The sequence below is a fragment of the Leiobunum rupestre genome, chromosome 4 (genome assembly GCF_980474605.1).
Source record: "Leiobunum rupestre chromosome 4, qqLeiRupe1.1.hap1, whole genome shotgun sequence".
NCBI classification, from domain to species: Eukaryota; Metazoa; Arthropoda; class Arachnida; order Opiliones; family Sclerosomatidae; genus Leiobunum; species Leiobunum rupestre.
The window spans coordinates 57,337,354-57,358,988 of NC_143387.1; the positions used below are offsets into that span (position 1 = coordinate 57,337,354).

Here is a 21,635-nt window from a genome sequence, read left to right on the forward strand (position 1 = left end):
TTTGTGGCATATCCTCGTCACAGTTGCGCTAACGCCGCTGCTGATTTGGGTTGTTCTGCAAATCGTGTGTGGAAAATTCTTCGTAAGAATCGCTATCACCCATACAGAGCTACGCTCCACCAAGGACTAATTGACGGAGACCATCAAAGACGTTATGAATTTAGCAACTGGTTACTAAATGCTGTCCAAGAAGATAGACAATTTTTGCGCCATGTTTTGTTCTCCGACGAAGCGTCATTTTCTAGAGATGGGCCCTTTAATCATCAAAACAGCCATCTTTGGTCTGACATCAACCCACATTGGGGTTTTGAATATCATCACCAGGTTCAATTTGAACGGGTCAATGTTTGGGTTGGACTTGTTGGAAACCGTTTGATTGGTCCCTTTTTCCTGCCGACGAACCTCAACGGCCAAAGGTATTTACATTTTCTACAGAACGAACTGAGTGACGCAATCGACGACCTTCCATTGGCTGAAAGACGTCAGTTGTGGTTTCAGCAAGATGGCGCCCCTCCGCATTTTTCCCGGCAAGTAACTGAGCACCTCAACAACGAGTTTCCTGAAAGGTGGATAGGGAGAAATGGTCCAGTGCATTAGCCAGCAAGGTCACCTGACCTAACACCGCTGGATTATTTTCTCTGGGGATTCGTTAAAGCAAAGGTATACGCCACGCCCATTGAAACTAGGGAGGAACTCATTAGACGAATAATCAGTGCTTGCCGAGACGCCACACCAGAAATGGTAGAGAAAGCGTTTGAGAACTTAATTGTCCGCGCACAAACCTGTGTTGCAGCCAATGGTGATATTATTGAAAATGTTTTGTAAAAATTTATGTGAATAAAATATCTGCATTTAAAAACCAAACGTGTACATTTTTTCAAGTGTGAAAACTCTACTACGTTTGTATTAGACTTGTTCCCTTTTCAATTATCGTTTCAAACAATCGTAATTTGGCTTCACCAACTTGTAAATTTTTCAAGCTCGAATTTTCACTGATAAATAAGTTGTTTTTCGTCGAGTGAACAATTTTTAAGGGTTTTCGATGACGGCCTACAACTTTATAATTGAAATTTTTTATCTCGCACCTAGTGGTCGAAAAATAATATTTCAAAATTGGTGAAAAACATTACCGAAAACGCTCAAATTTCTCAAACTGATGTCCCCCGGTATAGAGAATTGACCTTCCAAATTTGAAATCGGTACTATAAATAGTTTTTGAAAAAAAACACTTTTCCGAGCAAAAAAAAAGACCCTGTATATATACCGATGTGGAACTAAAAACTAGAATTCTATTTGTCGGTGCGAATAGTTTAGCCTAAAAATGACCAAATAATTTGGTCAAATCGAATAATGACGAATACTTTGCACAGCCCTATATTTAGCAGAGATCCTATATAGCTATTCAAGTTTTTCGGGATGCCGTACACCCGAATCGTGGCGCCATCTAGTGGAATGGAGTAAAACCAGAGAACCAGAAACACGTGATAATTTTCTAGAAATAAATGTTTTTACTCCCTGCCACCGAGGCGCTGGCGTAGCAAAGGGAAACCAAAGGGGGTAGACACTGTACGCGATTATACCATTGCTGTAGCGTATTGTTTCATATCTCCCTTAGCGTCAAGGTTCGTAAAAATGCTTGCCGGGTAACCAAGGCGTAAATATAGGAACTCTGTTATTTAGGTGAATGAGAACCTTGTAGTCTACTATCCCTTTAAGGGTCGCTCTTGAACAGGAAATATATTGCCCTGTTTAAATGTTACACGGGCAACGGAATAATATCTCGCCTTCTTGGCGAACTTGTTTAAATTTATTAAGTCAGATGGTGTCATCTATAAGCGTCATTTAGTGAGCAGAATCGAAAGTATTAAGTATGGCATCTTTCACGAATACAAAAATTTATAAATATATTATATACAAAATAAGAAGGAAGATTATTCTTGGTGTATGTGGTCACAAGGCCTTCACACCATACACAGTAAAAACAAGAAAGCCATCTATTAAGGTTAATAACCGAGAAAAAAATCTAGTACAGATAATAAACAACAAAATAGTTTAAAAAAACGACACGAAAAACCATAAGAAAAAAAAACTACTGTAAACGGCCAAACGCTGCAGGCAGAGTGACAGAAGTACCATCATCCATGGAAAAAAAATTATAGAAATCAGTTTTTCATAAGGATCATAATAATAAGACACCGACATTTAAAGGTTTAAAGGTTTTTATTGAAGCTGTCATTAAGACACCCTTTTGAAACAGGGCGGCTCTACATAAGTGAGCTCAGTTCAACGGGGTCTCGATCGAGAAACGGTTTGAAAGAATTTTTGGATTGTCTCCAAAATTCGTCTGTTACTGACGTCACCCAGATGAGATCCCATTGATTTTCAATAGGATTTCCTCTCAGTGACGTCACGATGTTCGTTAGCAACGAAGTTACCAACCTTAGCCCTTAGCAACCACAGCGTATCGAGGCAACCTTTTATAGCCTAAAATTTACTAACCTTGAGCTCAGCTAACATAGCATACTTTAACATTGCAAAAGTTATTTTAAAATTATTTAAAGTTTTCTAACATTTTCTTAACAATTTTGGATTTTCGTTTAGTTACATTAAAACAAACAAACAGAATAAACAAAACAAAAAAACATATGATGAACAGAAGGTAATTTCGAATTGTATCCCTCATGGTTTAAGTGTTTACCTTCCGCTTTTTTACTTGCCAACGGCCGAGGATAGAGGCTACCATCTGCGGGTGCCAGGTCTGATTTGGTTCCACGTCAAGTCTCAATATATGTTTTATATCAGTGTCTGTGTGCGTTACCCTCCACTCAGAGCTATCTTCAGTTGAAGTCGCGGGGCATTCTAATAATATGTGGCGGACGTCTTCCTGCGTTGCCCCACACAGGCGACAGTGTGGGGAAAAGCAAACAGTTGGAACTGTCTATAACTGGTAAGCAGGGCCCCCGTTCTAGCCTGGAATAGCAAACCACTGTACCAAGTCCCTTTATAGAACTCTGCTGTGTGGGGTTTAGTTTTACTAGCGTACAATTGGAGACTTCAGTTGTCACAACTTGTTTCCATTCCTTATAGGTCGTGGCCTGGCCCCTAGATGTATCGATACCGATTTCACGGTCCAGTCGAGCTATTCGTCTAGTCCAGCTCGTGTTGACACCATGCTGGCGTAGGTAGTTAATGATCTGTTTTGTCAGGTTGGAGTCTGGTAAGAACTTTAGATGGCCCAGGTAACATAGTTTGCTTCTAGCTTCTCGGTTTGTCATTGTGGACCATCTCATTTCACCTTGGACCGAGGCTTTTGCCGCGAATGTTTCGGTATTTAGAGCTGTTTTTCCAACCTCAAATTGTGTTCCTTCCACTACATCCATAACTCTTGGGGAGAGGCCTTACACCTCATTCCCGTACGATACAGCAGGTACTGCGACGATTTTCCATAACATCCGACCAACTGAGTATTTGTTGTACGACCTTTCCGCAAGGTTCCTGACTGTCCAGCGTAGCTTATTGCACCGTTTTATTAGTATATCCTCCATTAATGACATACAGGGTGTTAACTAAAAAACGATACAGAGCCAATTACTCAAAATGTGTTTTATGTAAGAATTTGAAATTTGCAGGTTACATAGAGGGTGCAGGGGGACAATTGACAATGAAAATTTCAATGACCTTGAACCAGGTCTTCAAGGTCATCCAAATTTTATCTCGAGAACCATTAGGATAAGAAGAATGGTTCCAATTAGAAATGTGTTCTACGTCTAATATTAAGTCTAAACAGTTTTGACCCGATCTAATTTGACCAATGGGAAGCCGAGAAACGTTAGACCAAAAACCATAAGGTCGTGTGTGGTATTCTAGTAAAGGCACGACATTTAAGGGCTTATAAATCGAAAACTACCAGATCTAATGGATCAAAATTGTCGTGACACTCTAAACTGAGTGGGGGAGTTAGAAATTTGTAACTTATGATGAACTTGAAACATTAGTTCAAGGTCATTCAAAATTTATCTCGGTAACCATTAGGATTAGGAGATCGGTTCCAAATAGAAAAATGTCCGCCACGGTTTTTTAAGTCAAATTACCTTTTACCCGAGGTAAATAAACCAATAAAACTCCAAAATAAACGTTGAAACTCTTCGTGAAAGAATTGTTGAAGCATTTGGCGATGTCAGCGAAGAAATGCTAGAGAATACGATGAATTCGGTGGGCACACGAGCGCAAGCATGCGTAGTAACCAATGGAGCTATTTTTGAACACTTCAGTTTTTTCATTATTTATTTATTTAAATTATTTGTAAATAATTCTTACGTTTATTAGTTGCTTATTTAGTTTCTTTTGTGTTTAAAACATTTAAACTAAAAAAGTTAATAAAATACTTGGTACGTCTTAAATCAATTAATTAACGTTTATTTTTGAGTTTTATTGGTTTATTTACCTCGGGCATTTTTCTAATTGGAACCGATCTCCTAATCCTAATGGTTCTCGAGATAAATTTTGAATGACCTTGAACTAATGTTTCAAGCTCATCATAAGTTACAAATTTCTAACTCCCCCACTCAGTTTAGAGTGTCACGACAATTTTGATCCATTAGATCTGGTAGTTTTCGATTTATAAGCCCTTAAATGTCGTGTCTTTATTAGAATACCACACACGACCTTATGGTTTTTGGTCTAACGTTTCTCGGCTTCCCATTGGTCAAATTAGATCGGGTCAAAACTGTTTAGACTTAACATTAAACGTAGAACACATTTCTAATTGGAACCATTCTTCTTATCCTAATGGTTCTCGAGATAAAATTTGGATGACCTTGAAGACCTGGTTCAAGGTCATTGAAATTTTCATTGTCATTTGTCCCCCTGCCCCCTCTATGTAACCTGCAAATTTAAAATTCTTACATAAAACATATTTTGAGTAATTGGCTCTGTATCGTTTTTTAGTTAACACCCTGTATAGTGCTCGCCTGAAGAAAAGGTGACACCCAAATACCAGAAATACATGAACCGAAATTATCAGCGACCTATTCCTCTAACGCTAGAGCCAAATTCTCTGTTTCCCCCTTCTTAAACGCAGTATGTCATCCCGCCCTCCTCAAAAAGCAAGAATCTCCGTCTCCGGGGTGAGCGTTTCAATACGCTACCTGGTGTTGCTAAGGTAAACTTTTGAGTTAACACAAACTAAAAAGGTGCTTCGCGTGCATCATTTTTAGTCTGTGTAAAAATTTAAAACCACGATAATTTTATCTTTATAAATTGTTAAAATTTAATACGAAAACCTTCAACTTGTCGAGTATAGATGCTTTTACACAGTGCTTTTTTTCCTACAAAACAAGCCGAAGTTAAGAGATAAATCGGTACTTTGCAATATAATTAAACGACTAGAAATGCCAACGACATTGAGTATACTTCAGAAGCTTTAACAGATATTTTAATATTTACATACATTTTCAGACTTTAACAATACAAAAATAACTCTCTTCTTTCCAAAAGAAACGGACGCGTAAGGTTTCCCAAATAACGAATTAATTTTCGTACGTTTTCCATTATTATTAACTAACAGACGTTTAGCTTACATACACTAAGCCTCGGTTGACAGACGACGTTTCTCGTAGTTTTTTCTAAGAAAAACGATACATTTTACCTCACTAGATGGCGAACTAGTTACCCGTGGTGCATTCGGATATATTCCCCGCGGTCGGGCGGGACGAATTAAACGAAGGTAAATTTTCTACCCTCCCCCTGGCGTACAAAGAAAACGTATCCCCCGAAAAAAGCGCTCGCTGATAATTTCGGTTCATGCATTTCTGCAAATACTTGAAACTATTTACATATTCTAGGGGTTGAGCCATGGAGGAAGAGAGGGGAGGCTTTATGAATAACCTTTTTACCCCGGGAGCTTGATGCCAACTCCCACAGGGTAGGAGAGTGGGGGCTGACAAAAAAGGGGATCAGCATCCGTCGGTTTTCGTGTCGTCTCACGCGTTCCCTATTTGGCGCCCTCTTTTAGTGTTTAGGCGTACTCGGTGTAATTTCACAACGGGCAACAATTTCAACAAAAATAGAGGGAGCCAACTAGAGAACGCGCAGCCAGGCCGTGAGAGTTGACGGATGCTGATCCCCTTTTTTGTCAGCCCCCACTCTCCTACCCTGTGGGAGTTGGCATCAAGCTCCCGGGGTAAAAGGGTTATTCATAAAGCCTCCTCTCTCTTTCTCCATGGTTGAGCCTTGTAGTTCCAAGGGTGTGTTTGGTTTTCCATTATTCATGACCATTAGAACGGATTTAGATGTACTGAAGGATAGCCCCGTTTCTCCAGCAAATTTTGTACAAATGTCCAGTAGTTTTTGCATGCCCTTGCTATTGTTAGCAAAAATAGCAATATCATCTGCATATAGCAGGCATTTCACGTGACCAATATGCTGTGGTCTACATTGCCAATAAGAGTTGAGCCATCTCGAGCTTTCAAGCCATGGAATGGGCGAGTCTCTCCTTTATGTTGGCCTCTCAATTTTTTCATGAATTTCCAAAATTTTATCCCCTTATCTTTACCAGCTGTTTCAATGTCCTTTTCCAATTTCTTTTATGGGAGGCTATTTTCCCTTCAATTAACAGCTTGGAGGCTTTACGGGCTTTCCGATATGTGTTCCATTTTTCACGGGATGCAGCTGCCTCTAGATTTTGCTTAACCGCTTTTCTGTGTTCCTCATTAGCTAATTTTCTCTGTTTAATGCTCCGCGCTACTTCTTGATCCCAACATGGTTTTGGTGTGATACCAAGGTCTTTTAACTTTACTTCTATACGTTTAGTTTTCAAGTTAGTAACCGTGTAACAAAATCAGTATAGGAGACAATTCCAGAGTCTACGTTGTGTTCCATAGCTTCCGAGAATTTCTTCAAGCCTTCTTCATCGCTAAAGTCCCAACAGACCTTCGGGTTTTCCTTCTCTAGGGTAGTTTCTGAAGATTGAGTTATCGCTGAGGGGGACAACAACATTGTGGTAAAAATGCTACAATGGTCACTGGCAACGCTGTTGGATCCGAGCTCGTCAATCTGAATCTTGGTCACCGCATCAATAAGACCGTCACTATAAAGTACATAATCAACCATGGTCAGGGATTTATTACCCTTTCTAGTATGTCTGCCCTCGCAGACCGGAGCCAAGTTACCAATTGTAAGATTAAAAGCGTCTGTGAACTGTTTTAAGCGTTTTCCATTTTCATTTTCCTCCCCCAGTTCAGAAATGTGGCCATTAAAATCACCCATTAAGACAATACTATTCCCCGCATCTGTCAACTCAATTTAATCTTTTTCCAGGCAGGAGAAAATTATTTTATTGAGGGCTTGAACCACAGGTGTTCTAGACATCGTCGGATGACTGAGATTGGTTTGTTTTCGGAGTATAACACCCCTATTCCTCCTCCCTCTTTCTCTTTACCAGTGCGGTTAACACCAATCCAGCTACATCCCCTAGGTATATCTGGAGTCTCCCCACCTCTCAAATGAGTTTCTATCATGCAATAGAAATATAGACCTTCTTTCTTCATTATTTGGGCAATTTCTGCATATTTAGCTTCCGATCGGGCAAATTGTACATTCCCAAATCCAAACTGGAGGAGGTTTGTTGGTTTCTTACGATTAGAACGGCTACGTCTTGTGCGATGTTTATATGTTCTAATTTGTACAAACGAATTTACAGTATCAAAATGTTTATTTACATATATACAAGTGTCAGGGACCTTTCCTGAAACTAGATCAAAAGGCATAGGTTCGGGGAATTGCATTATTGCTGCGATTCCTGTCCCCCCGAGGACAGGATACAATTGCCATTTTTTGAAGTGTTATTCAGAGGAAGAGGGTTCAGTCTCTTGGGACCGGCTACCCTGCTCTGGTCTGCTAGCTAGTCTCTGTCCATGATGGTAAGGTCGCTTTTCCTTTCGATATTTTTCAGGGTGACGAGGTCAGCTACTGAACCAGTGCATCATGCGTTCGGCAACAGTTCGGTCAGGACGAAACCAAATTTTCTGTATAGATACATCCTTATTACTTTTCAGTAGTTTGCTTTTACTTAGTACCAAAGAGCGACTATCCGAGCTATCAAGAACAATTCTGACTGGTTTCTTTAAGGGGTCTTCTGCACGGCCAAAACGGCTGCAGTCTAATATTGACAATTTATACTCATCCCCAATGTCTAGGTTCCTGCGTAGCCAGGTCTCTGCTGTCTCAGCCGAGTCGAGATCCTCTATTTCACAATGGAATGCTATAACCGTTCTGTTACGGAAGTCTTCACTATCACTGTCAGACTGTGCAGCTCTTACATCATTCTTCTCACCAAGCCTAGCCTCCAAAGTTTGGACCGTGCGAGTAAGCTCCTCAATGGTTACTTGTAAATGTTGATTTTCCTCTTGTAGATGACTATGTTCGTCCTTAATTACTTTCAAGTCTTTGGTGGTATTAGTGGCATTGGCTGCTATGGCTGCATCGAATTCTTTTCCCAGAAAGTCTATTTTAGCTTCCAGTTCTCTTTTGGTTTCACTTTGGTGAGCAGCTAGGGCTTGAATTTTCGCAGTTTGTTCTTCTTGCCAGGAATGCAGCTTTCTGTCGATGACTCCTTCCATTGCTGCCTCCACTAGAGCTTTCACAGAGGCCATTGAGAATGGTTCAATTTCCCAGTGAGATTTATCTTTCCCAAGCATTGAATTCTTTAATTCTCCCAACGAGTGAGGCTGACTTAGCGAAAGCTGTGATCGATGTCTTGTGAATATCCTGCTTTGGGTTAGTTCACCCAAGTCCAGACCAGATGTACAGTTATTACATTTCCCGGTATCTTTGAGTCCACTTACATTCGAAAGGTCAATGGGAATAGATTCAGCGTGGAACCATTTAAGGCAATCAGCAGCACAACATTGTATCCAAGTATTCTTTTTCCTTGTGCCTCTGTTAATAGGGCAATCCTCGTTTTTGCAGATATAGCGAAGCTCATTCATTTCATTTTTATTCGTAAACATCTTAACATTCTCGAACTTCAATGGCGGATTACCATAATGCCTCGTCGTCTCTAGGGAGTAGGGGCCTCAAATCCTTTCATTTGTGCTGTGTGGTGTCTAAGGCCAATAACCTGACACCAATTTTCTTATATAAAAAAAAGGATTCAGACTTTCAGTAAAATCGACAGTCGGAAGACGGACACCCGGAATTTTTTTGGGTTATTAGTTTATTACTAATTTTTGTTGGGGTTTTTTCGGTAGGTCATAAAAAATGTAATATGAGGTAACAAGTACGTTTTTTCGAAAATGTCAGGGTTTTCAGAAAGTGTCAAACGCTTATTCCCTCTTAATAAACTGGAGGATGTTCTTGTAATATTTAACGAACAACTGGAAAACACAAATGGCCCCAATTTGGCATTGCTTTCCATTATTGTCGGTTATATTGAAAACCAGCTGACATGTAACAGAAACTTATCCGCGCTTCAACACGACGAAGAAAAGGGAGATGCGAGTGATGACGATGAAGTTAACAAGCAAGAACCTTTCCCATTAGTAGAATTAGCTGCCATTGAAGCTTTATACAGTAAATTTAAAAGTCAAATAAAAGGGTCCATTGACATGTCAAAGTATAAAGGGAGTCAGTATTCGTCTCGGGAGCTGGTCAAAAAAGTATCAGACATAGTTTGGAGCTCTTTAACAAGAAGCTACTATAAAGATCGAGCGCACTTGCAGTCGCTTTATAGTTATTTGACAGGTAGGTTTGTAAATAATGCGTAACAATGAATTGTCAAGTTTTAAATTTTTGAATATTTCTCTAGGGAACAAATTAGATTGTTTTGGAGTTGCATTTTCGGTTGTAGCTGCGTGTCAACTGTTAAACTTAAATGATGTTCATCTAGCATTATCAGAAGACCATGCCTGGGTTACATTTGGTCGTAATGGGGTAGAAACAGCCGAAGTAACGTGGCATGGGAAAGGAAATGAAGATAAGAGGGGGCAACCAGTTACTACGTCATCCGTAGAAAAGTCTTGGCTATATTTAAATGGATATCCAATAAAATGCACACGCTATACGGAAGTTGCCGCTTTAGTTTCTGGAATTAATCCCTCTATAAACGCCATTAGTGATAGTTACGAACTAGCCCATCTACAACAGGTAAATTTTAAATTATTTTCCTTAGAATGAAAACATCGTAACTTTGAAAATAGAGTATTGAGAATTTTTACATCAAGTTTGGAAAAAATAAAAATAAATACCTATGACCGTGAGTGATTTGGAATGCCATAATTTCATGTGCCTGGGTTACAATGAGTAGGAGTGTCATGGCAAGCCATTTCCAGGGTCAGATTAAAGTAGGAACTGAGTGGGCACCTAACAATGGGTGTCAGCCAAATGGGGATACCAAAAAACACCTGAAGACCACTTTTTAGCAAAATAAAAAGTATTTTAAGGGAGAAAATATGAATCATCGAGCCCTTAGCCTTTCAAGCTGCACATGCAAACAGCTCCAAACTTATTATTAAGATTCACCTCAAAGCGAAAACTTAAGAACTTTGGGAAGGCAGTGGGGAGATAATTTCCGAACTCAAAAGTAGTTATACTGAATTTTCATTCAGTACCACAATATATATATATATATATATATATATATATTGTATTTGGTCAAGCAATTGAAAGATTAGCCCAGAATATTTCAGAATATGTTTACAACCGTTATTATTACTATGAAGTTATGTTGTTTTTATTCTTAACAAATGGTATAATCAAATCGAATAAATCTTCCATTACATATCTCATTACCCAGAAATTACTATGGCAGTTGTATGACAAGGGTCACCTAAGAAACTACCCCATGGCTTTGGGAAATTTAGGAGATTTAGAAGAGATTAGCCCAACTCCAGGACGCCCACCGCCTCTGCAACTTTTTCGGGAGTCAGTCATCTCAGCTAAAGAATGTTACAATGACCAACACGTATATCCCTGGACTTATCTTGGAGGTTTTTTATACCGTAATGGCAGATATAAAGAAGCACTAGAGGCATGGGCTAATGCCGCCGCTGTCATTAGAAAGTATGAAATATGAAATTAAACAGTTTGCAAATTAATTAATCTTTGTTTTACACCCCGAAGATTTAATTACAACAGAGAAGATGAAGAAATTTACAAAGAATTTTTGGAAATAGCTAACGAGTTAATACCTCACGTTATAAAAGTAGTGAGTACTGGTGGCTGCGAACCATCCGGTCTCAGTCAGATTCCTTTGTTACAAGATGCCCACTGTTTCGCCTCCCTTCTAAAATTCTACGATGGACTTTGTGCCTGGGAAGAGGAATCACCCACCCCAGTTTTACATATAGGATGGGCTCGACCACTGGTTGCCACCATTTCCAAGTTCCTCTATACAGTTCGAGCGTCAGTTGAAATCATACCAGAAACAGATGATAATAAAGCTACTCCCGTACTATTTGCTTTTTACTATTTCAAGTTCAGAGTATTGGAAGTTGGCTTTCTAATAATATTATATACATAAACCAACTTCTAAGAATATTGATTGAATCAAGAAATTTTAAGCCTACATTTGTTCAAAATTGCTATTAATTGAATTGATTTTAATTCAGTGGCATAGCCAGGATTTTGGTTCCAGGGGGGCACTCCATTGAAAAACAGTAAAAACAAAGATTTGTACATAGAACCATACGTTTCAGGGGGGGATATGTGCTCCCCTGGCTACGTCACTGTTTTAATTACATTAAAAATTTTAGAAACTACCTTAGACTTATCCATTTTAAAGTTAAATATCATAAATATGCGATTGAAAATGAAACATGATTTTAGGTTACGAATAAGTTAAACCACCAAAACACAGAAGAGACTCAATCAGATCCCATTAAGGAACCAGGAGTAAATGGCAAGTCCGCACCCAAAATGGAAAAGGAAAATACCTCGATGTTACTATCTCTGAAGACCAAATTTGAATCCAATGATGAACCTCATCCCAATATTGCAACTTTGGCAGCAGCTTGCGGGGACAACATTCTAAATCCAGACTATTTGTTAGGATCAGTAGCGGAGGAGCCATTTTCCAGGGAACCGCCTAAAATTAAAATTTCTGACAAATCACAGTACCTAAATGGGAATGGAAAATCACACCTTTGTCAAGAAACTGAATACCACAAGAAAAACAACGTTAATACAACCCAAACTAAAATTGTAAATAAAATTCAGTATTTATGAAGATTGTTTTTTTAAAATGTATTACTAACGTTAAAATAACAAAGAGTTTTTTTTTTTTAAAGACAGCACTACAGAAAATTGAGGGCAAGGTTTCCGTTACACTTTCGAGTCAAAAAATGACAGGGTTGAAAGATTTACTAACAGCTGAGCGAATCAATACATCAGCTATACAATTGCAACTAACGGCACAGTCCCAAGTGCACGTTAGCAAACGTGGAAGGAGTAACTCTAACCCAAACAGTGATTTTGAACTGCAGCATTCTATTTCAAATAGGTGCAGCAAACGCGCAAGAAGAGATTAATTTCAAGAGATATACAGTTGTAAATAAGGATTGTTTTTCGTGATTGGTTCTTACAATACCAGGCTTCGGAAGGATGTACTTATTTCAGAGTTGAGCTTTTATAATTTGTAAACTAATAATGCCAGCGCTTTTTTTGTATTATTTTATTTATAAAAAATGTATATAGTTTTTATTTTAAACTACCCAATTTCAATTTTTACTATTATTTTTCATACTATTTATAAAGAAATATAATTTTTACCTTTAATTTTATCAATCAGTCTAAAACCAATTATGATATTTATTAAATTATGATAATTTAAATTTTAGAACCATCTTATTTGGATTTTGATATAAAAATTTTATTCTCCCGTAAGCCTGGCATTGAAATGGATCAGAAATTGCTTTAACTGTTAAATTGTTGATCAGTATATGGAAAGATGGAATTATTATAAAGAATTCATTTTATGGTTAAAGGGATTGAGTAGTGATAACGGATATTTATACTAAAACTCAGTCAATAGCCGCTTTAGTTTTTACATAAAATTGTCTTTTCATAATCGCTATTCAATCCCTTCAAACTTTGTTAGTTGTAAAATAGGTGCTAACATTAATGTTTATGTTAGCTGAGTATGAGAAATATATAGTCTGAAGCGGTTAATTATTCATTGAACGAATGAAATGAAAGGCTAAAAGATAGTTGAAGTTACTGGTTGAGTAATGAACGCAAAAATTCCAATTAGAGCTAGTCCCTTGTCTAAGTATGTACGAAAACCATTGTATTAAGAACCTGACAGAGCTTTTTTTGGAGAATGTTGTTTCAAGTTTACAGTTAGAATTTTTCACGTTGTATTTGTGAGATTTTTTTTGTAAATGATAAGTTTTAAACATTTTACCAATTTGGTCTATTTTCTTATGAATATCAGAGTCGAATGTTTAAGACAGAGTGGTTAAAATAAGAGAATAAAATGGAAAATATTTTGCAACAAAAATGTACATTGCTAAGAAAAAAATTATGCAAAAAAGTATTTTTGATGTTCTACATATGAAAAAAAAAAACGTTGGTTGTATGTTTCTGAAATTGATAAGTATTAGCTATCCTGTTTGTCCTCAACTAAAATTGATCTTTATTTTTGGCAAAATTTTGCCAATTTCTAAAAATGGCATCAAAGTTTGTAACTATAAAATTCTTTCAAAAAAAGCTTTAAAAAAATTTACCACGTTCCTACCAGGGGGGAAAATTCTTACCGATTGATGATATGCCGTTTTTTCCTTTTACCCACTTTGGAGCGCTTACAGTTGACGTTTCGTGTTCTATTTCTTGTTTTAGTAGAGCAATATCTGGGAGCGCTTCGACGGTGGTAGTAATGGAAAATCACAATAAAATGATTACTTAACATTCCAAATTTATTATTTACTTAATGTTGAGTTAATATTTTTACATTTCTATCATTCTATCAAGGCATTTACACATGTTTATCAAACAAATTATTTTAGAATTTGGAAAGAAATTAGTGAATTTTGTGTTCAAGTAAAATTAGATTTCTATTTAGCCTTATGTAATTTATAAAATTACCGGTATTTGAAATTTTTATATCTATAACGTAAGTTACTAAATTATACGACTGTTTTCTATTTCCCCTTCAAAATGTATGATCAAAATTTGGGGCACAAAAGTATTTGCCTCAAATTTAAACACTTTAAAAATACTATTTTCGTTCCACCTTCCGTGTAAAAAAAATTGCAATTTATAATGTGTTTTATATTAATCTATTCGGCTTTAAATTTGTTAAGAAAAAAATGTAAAGACATAGGCCTACTTAGATCTTTAAAAAAACCAAAGCAAAAGCTGTGATTGAAGTTTATTAGACAAGTATCCCTTCTAAAGTTTCTTATTCTGATAAAGGAAAATTTAAAACAAGTCCGTTGTTCCATTATGTAAAAACTGTTACTTTTGCCTGCGAATTATGTAACTACAAACATGTAATAAAAAGATACCGATTCCCCTTATTTGGTTTAAAAATATGATTCACTTAATGATTGATAAGTCTTAGTAATCTTGTTTTGCCCCCATAGTTAATTTTGCAAAATAATAAAAAAAAAGGTCAATTCAAATATTAAGTAGGGATGCACCGTTATATCGGCCTATTTTTCTAATATCGACTTAAGCGAAGCCAATATTGGCCAATACCGGTATTAGAAAAATATTTTCAGAAAAACATTTAAAAATAGTAAAATTCTCGATTAACTAACTAATGATAATATTTTATTTGATTGGCCCATGGACTAATACCTTTTTTAGACAAGTTTTAACAAATAAAAAAAACGATATTCGATTTCCTGATAGCCCCATCTTTTACAAAGATTTTATCATATACACGGCTATGATAAATAACTTTGTTAATATATCGACCACGAATAGCCGATATATCAGTGTATCCCTAATCAGAGGTGAAAACCAGTATAAAAAATAAAACTACAACTCATAAATATCTACCTAAAATTAACAAAGCCCTTTTTATTACTTACTTTGTAGATTTTGGTGTGAAATGAGAGAGGCTAATAACCCTGGAACTAATCGCTTAATGCACTTATTGGAATAGGCCTAATCAAAATGCTTATGAGCTTTACATTAATGAATTAATAATTTAAAAAATTAAGTGGTTCAAATATTGGTAATGCGTTTGATTACTTATTTATTAATATTAGTATGTTAAAAACAAACGGCAATGGTCAAAGACAATTGTTTTTATTCCTATCAATTATGATCCATTCGAGTAAACAGACAATTTAAAAATACAACAGGTAATGATTTGAGAATATGACAAAATGATTAGTCTACTGCGAACATGGTGGACTTAATTCCGTGTGTGAAATTTTAATCTCATTTCAAATACCATTTCTCTTAAATCGCAGGCACTTTTTTGTTTTGAATATAACTCCATTCATTTGACTTCATAGTCAATAGAAAATTAAAACTCTTTTAAGCACCATGTTCAATTTGGTTTTATAAGTAAAAATGTCTCAAAGATGACAAAACTGCTTTGGAAAATTTACAAAGTCCAAAGGAGTTAAAATACCCCGAATTGGTTTCAATAAATTAATTTAAAGTAGGTTTCATTCGCAAATATGTTACATGAGTATAACTTGTTGGTATTTCCACCATAATCCCCCGATTTAAAATGACACTCACTGATCTTAGGGGATTTTACTCAACAATAGTAATAGATTTAAATGGATGGTTCTTTTTCAAGCTAGCACTGCGGTAACGAAGATTGTGTAAATAAATCACTATAAGCACCATCTATTTTCTCTTCCTTATTTTTAAAGTCTTAAAATGTGCGTCATTTTGAATAATACGTTAACACAAACACAATATTAATTTGAAATGCCTAATAGAAATTTTCTTTAAAAAATTATTCACATAATTTTGAAGGTCCTTTATCCTTAGCCATTTCTCTTACTATTTGCACATTTAACTTACATTGTACTTATACAAAATTAAGTTCACAAACTCCCTTCTATATTAATATTAAAACTTAACTTACCAATAATACTTTGCTTTAATAGAATAAGAGCCATTCGTTGTCATTGTCTAATTTCATACTGTAGTCCAGTCCCAAATTTGTAAAGGGGCATGTTTAAGTAAATTTTGGAGGCCAAATGTTCGCAATCTAATAATTATTGATGACAACAATTTTTAAATATAAAACTTACGTTTTTTTTAAACTTTCTATTCAATCATGGAAGACGACTTTATTTTTCGTTTCCATATTATATTATACATTTTAATTGAAATTATCTAATTACTTATAACAGTGACTCGCTGATTGTCACTTGGACGCGTTATAAACACGTGTTCCCGCGAAAAACGAAAACATAACAGTGATGCCGGATCAAGACAATGTAAAATTTCAAAACAACAATACTTCCACACTCCGTGTTTATTATAATTTCCACAAGGAATCTTTTAAATTGTCACCACTAACCCATCAAAATAATGTACAACACTAGCAATGAAATTTATAACCTCGCGTCTCGCACGTTCTGATGTCACTGATTTCGCATCAGTCTGATTATTATTAAACGAGTTTTCACGTCACTCTATGACGCGATTGTTCTAATTCTTGCTGCTCCATCAATGGAATATCTTCACTGGTGCGTACGCAGGCTCTGGGGATCGCTTCTACCGTTGATTTCCTAGAACTCGGGTCTTGCGCCATAGTTCGAGAGCGACGCCTCTCGTCGGTTAAAAAGACATCATCCCCTTCCGAATCGGAATCGTCCTCGGCGAAGACGCGGCCCATGGAAGCCACGGAACCAGACTTCCGGCGCGGTTGAGAAGCCGAAATAGGCCTTCCTGGGGCATTCTTCCAATCGGAAAAAGCGGGAAGAGACGCGTGAGGTCTAGCGTGGGAAGCCAGAGCTACTTCGCTCTTGGAACAGTGTAATTTGGGCGGAGCTGGGGCAGAGGCCACGACAACCGCGGAGCTTGTGGTTTTATTCTTACGAAGTCGACTAGGTCCGGCTAGCTCTAATTTGGAGCGCGTTTTACCGCGAGGGCTTTGACTAGACAAGGATCTGAGAATCGCGGCGGGTAAACTGCGCAAAGACAACTTTTTGAGGGAGTTTTCCGAGGCAGTCTTCTTTTCCAGCTTGAATGGGGAGGAGTCGCGTAAGCTTGTGGTGCTGCCCGACTTGGCTCCCGCCGAGGAACCGCGGACGTTCTCTTCGCTGGCGTGTAGCCTCTCGAGCTGGGAACCGTCCGAAAAACGACTGACCGGCAGTCTGTCCATGGGAGGTACGTGATCGGCGGCTTCGGATTCTCGGAAAGTTGCGGAAACGCTGGTGGGCAGCAACGGTTCTTCGACAGGGTCTACGTCATCGCGTAAGTTAATGCTAGCCGTGGTAGTCACTGTCGTGGTGGTAGCCGTACTAGAAGTAGTGGCGTCGGGGTTCTCCTTCGAGCTATCTCCGTGGCACCCTTCGGCCGTAGACTGGTCGGTGGAAACGACCACGTGTTCGTCTTTCGAAGTCGAAACTTCGCTGCTTTCTTCGTTACTGGTTTCGGCCAAACGATTGTAGAAGCAAGTGAATTTTTCCTCGAGCTCTTTGCTTTTGAACGTCAGCGGGGGACTAGTCTCTTTGCGCGCGCAAGCCGGACAGAGATCCGAACCCGCCGGACCCCGAACGATTAAACCCGCCGCCGTCCCGTAAGGAGGCGATTTTTGAGGAAACGGCCTCATTTCGATCCCGCAGCGGTTGTGAACGGAGGCGGCGTTCCGATTCCCGACGGCGCAGTCATCCACCGCCGTCTGGCGGCACAACTTAGGCTTGTCCTTGCTGACACTCATCATGCCCCGAGTGAGTCGAGGGACTGGGCCTTCGCTACCGAACGTCGAAGGTTTTTCCCTGAGAGACGAGATAATGGCGCCCCGGCTCAAGCCGGGACCGGAGTTAGTGGGCGATCCGACCGAGTTGGCTTGCCTTTCATCCCCGACGGCATTCGCCACGGTAGCGCTCCTATCCCTGAGACTGTGACTAAACTGGCCGCGATTGGCCCCGGAATTGGCGTCGCTACTGACGCTCGACCTGGACATTCTAAACGTCGAAGTGGAGGAATCCTGCCGACTGCAAGAGAGATTCGAGTCTTGCGACTGCTTCCGGGTCACCGACCACGAAGTACGGCGATTGGCCCGTTCCAAAAGCCTCAGGGGCACGTTCCCTTGTCTCCAGCTGTCCGAGCGGGAAGAGAAATTCTCGCTGGATATGGACGAAGCTCGTTTGTGGTGACCGTGCTCCATATTCTTCTGAATTTGGGCTATGGCGTACGCGTAGTCGCTGTTACTTGGATCCTGGCGCGATTGATCTTGGCAGAACAAGTACCTCATAGCTAAAGCCTTCCATCCTCGCCGAGAACCGAACAAGGTTCTCCTTTCCGGTTGCTTGGCGATATGGCAGACGCAGGCCAGAGGTTCGCTGCCGCTGTTGACTCCGGCCATTAGGACGCCACCCGGAGTCAAAGCCGGACCTCCACTTTTACGTTCAGCCGCCGAGTTGGTATTAGCGGGCGTATGGCGGTTGCTGAAGTTGGAACTGTGACGGCAACGGCCAATTCCTCGAGTGACTCGACTTTCCTCGATTCTTTTGCAAATCAGGACACAGTCCTTCTTAAACTGCTTGGTGAAGATGGCGTAGAGGAATGGATTGGCGCAACTGTTGAGTGGCAGGACGAAAATGGTGAAAACTTTGGCCTCTTCTAGCGAAATTAGATGCAATCCGAAAACGGACGTTAGAGAGAAGAAAGCGATCGGCGCCCAACAAACGAAATCGGTGAACACCAACAGAGCCATTCGTTTCGCGATCCTGGAATCGTTGGAATTCCAGGCCTGCGATCCTCGGATGGCGCAATACATCTTCAAGTAGCAGCCCATCAGAATAAGGAAAGCCACGCCGTTGATTAGAATCAAAAAGACGACGTATGCCAAGGAAGAGGAATCGTGCACGTCAAAGGGCAGACAGACGGCGAATTTGCGGTAGTCGCTGACGCCGAAGAGCGGCAGGATGGACATGACTAGAGCGAAAGTCCAGCCGCAACTCATAATGTAGCCGGCGTGCTTCAAACACAGCCTCTTGTTCAGGTGCATGGCGTGAGTGATGGCGTAGTTCCGCTCCAGAGTGATCACCGACAGAGTGTAGACCGACAGCTCGCTGCTTAACACTCCGAGGAACCCGGCGATTTGACAGCCGGCGGAATACTGCCACTGAATCGCGAATACCTACAGAAAGAGAAAACTTGATCGTGAGCCTGATCCCGAAGAACGACGTTTCCGTCCTTACTTTGAACTCTCCCAAAGTGGAAGCGTCTACTACGGCCAAGATACCCAAGTAAATGCCCATGAAGAAGTCGGCCATCGCCAAGTTGCACACTAAGAACCGAGGGACATCTGGAGAATCGAGAAACGGGCTTAACTACGTTCGCCATAAGCTCCGAACACCTTTGTACTCACCAATTTTGGTCCTTCCAAATAAAAGAACCACCACGACGACTCCGTTCCCTAGCATGGCTAACAAGAACACGACCCACACTCCGCATCTCAGGGTCCACCAACCAAACAGATCTTCGCAGGGCATGAAGGGACCTGCCAAAGGGGGGGGGGGGATTACACAAAAACCCCTGGTTGTCAAAGACATTTTCTAAAAAAGTATTTTCGTTACCTGGTTTCGGATTACACTGAATGGGGTATCGGGCTCGGATGGACTCGTCACTGTTGTAAATGGACTTGTAGTCTTCGAAGAACTCCTCGGCGTACTGAGCGATGTTGTCCGGAATCATATAGTCTCGACCGTAGGCTTGAAGAATCTCGCCGTACTTTTCCGAAAAGTTTTCTGCGAACGCGGAGACGAGAGTTAGTTTTACTTCGAACACTCCCGGAAGTACCACGCGTAAAAGGAGATAAAAAGCAAGCGAGGAACCTAAGTCTCGACTCAACTGTGTTCGGGCCAGAAATCGGTGTAATTGGTGTTCCACAGTGACATGTCAATTTCCGGATTGTGCACCCACAAGATGGTCTCTTGGATGGCGGCCGGACCCGCCAAAGGCTTGTTGACGAAGGGCAGAAAGGCGCAGCAATGGTAGGCGTAGGAAAGACTCAAGCTGTGGATTTTAGGGAAGGCTTCCGGCGGAGGGAACTCCGTCAGCTTGTGATTCTTCGTCGTTTTTAAATACCTCAGGTTTTGCAGACCCTTAGTGGGTAGCGAAGAGAATTCGTTCATGGCTAGATTCCTAAAAGACATACGCTGTAGTACACGCTTCTATTTTCCGTAGTCAATAAAGTTCGTTCATTTCAATTTATTCGTATAGTTAACTTTATTGACCGTTTGATCTTTTAAATAAAAGAGAAGAAAAACTAATTACAAGTCTCGTAATTCCTTCAGAGGCAGGAACGCGTCGCTGTTGATATTATCTATCTTGTTGTTATGCAAATCTCTACAGTGGAACGAGAATTAATTAAAAAGAATCCAACGTTGATATAAAATGTATGTAGATTAAGCCTAAGCCTGGGAGGAATTAGCTATTACAAACAATCTTAAGCCGCAATTTCGCGAAACTTTGTATCTAAGCCTCCAATTTTAGCGAAAAGGAAAATTAAACATCATTTCAATTTAGATTTTAAGCCGCTATCTTCACTACCTACAAATTTAAAACGATCATTCTAAGAGTAAGTAGTATCTGGATAGATTGCTAAGAAATATGAAAATTTAATTTAACCATTAATTTAATTTATTATAGATTTTATAAATAAATTTAATTTGTTTAGATTGCTAAGAAATATGAAAATTTAATTTAACCATCAATTTAATTTATTATAGATTTTTTAAATAAATTTAATTTGTTTAGATTGCTAAGAAATATGAAAATTTAATTTAACCATCAATTTAATTTATTATAGATTTTTTAAATAAATTTAATTTGTTTAGATTGCTAAGAAATATGAAAATTTAATTTAACCATCAATTTAATTTATTATAGATTTTTTAAATAAATTTAATTTGTTTAGATTGCTAAGAAATATGAAAATTTAATTTAACCATCAATTTAATTTATTATAGATTTTTTAAATAAATTTAATTTGTTTAGATTGCTAAGAAATATGAAAATTTAGTTTAATTATCAATTTAATTTATTATTCGCGACCGAGGTGGCTGATAATTTACGAGAAAGTTTGCAAAAGCAATATGTATTCCAGATTACTTTTAGTAGCACCGAAGAAAGCAGTTCGGAAAGCGAAAGGGACACTGATCATAGTGGTCCCGAGGAATGTGATAATTGATTTCTTATTGTTTTATTTGTTTAGAATTCATTGATTTTGTTATAATAAATTGACATTATCCAATAATTTTTTTCAGTTAATAAGTTTTCTCTAGTCTTATCAAATAAAGTCTTAGTCTGTTTACTTGAATATTATTGCTCGTTTGTTTACAAAAAAAAAACAAATAATTATGCATACTATTTTAAATTTAAGAATGATAGGAAAGTCTTATCTTTTAAATTTGCTCGCCCCCACAACTTGAAATTTAAAAATAAAGATTCCAATTTCAGTTTCTAGATGGCGCAAAAAACCGACGATA

The 21,635-nt window shown here is 38.7% G+C and overlaps 2 protein-coding genes across 3 annotated transcripts in view; one reads left to right on the plus strand and one right to left on the minus strand.

Moving 5' to 3' along the window:
* Positions 1-9,182: 9,182 nt before the first annotated feature.
* On the plus strand, positions 9,183-14,496 carry Mnn1 (menin 1). Its single transcript, XM_090173425.1, has 6 exons — positions 9,183-9,741; positions 9,806-10,143; positions 10,793-11,058; positions 11,119-11,446; positions 11,824-12,198; positions 12,285-14,496. The coding sequence occupies exons 1-6, from the start codon at positions 9,294-9,296 to the stop codon at positions 12,522-12,524; spliced, it is 1,995 nt and encodes a 664-aa protein (XP_090029551.1). The 5' UTR covers positions 9,183-9,293; the 3' UTR covers positions 12,525-14,496.
* Positions 14,497-15,236: 740 nt separating this feature from the next.
* The window catches only part of rk (G-protein coupled receptor rickets), an 84,036-nt gene continuing 77,637 nt past the window's right edge, over positions 15,237-21,635 (minus strand). The window contains exons 13-19 of one of the 2 annotated variants that reach the window (XR_016480638.1): positions 20,422-20,493; positions 19,997-20,289; positions 19,722-19,892; positions 19,514-19,645; positions 19,344-19,450; positions 16,314-19,282; positions 15,237-16,177 (exon numbers count right to left, since the gene is read on the minus strand). Coding sequence is in view for 1 of the 2 variants with exons in the window: in XM_090173426.1 (XP_090029552.1) it covers positions 16,598-19,282; positions 19,344-19,450; positions 19,514-19,645; positions 19,722-19,892; positions 19,997-20,289; positions 20,422-20,493 (3,460 nt within the window). In the remaining variant the exon portion in view is untranslated. Of the gene's footprint in view, positions 19,283-19,343; positions 19,451-19,513; positions 19,646-19,721; positions 19,893-19,996; positions 20,290-20,421; positions 20,494-21,635 lie in introns of both variants that reach the window. The other variant, XM_090173426.1, reaches the window with a different exon arrangement.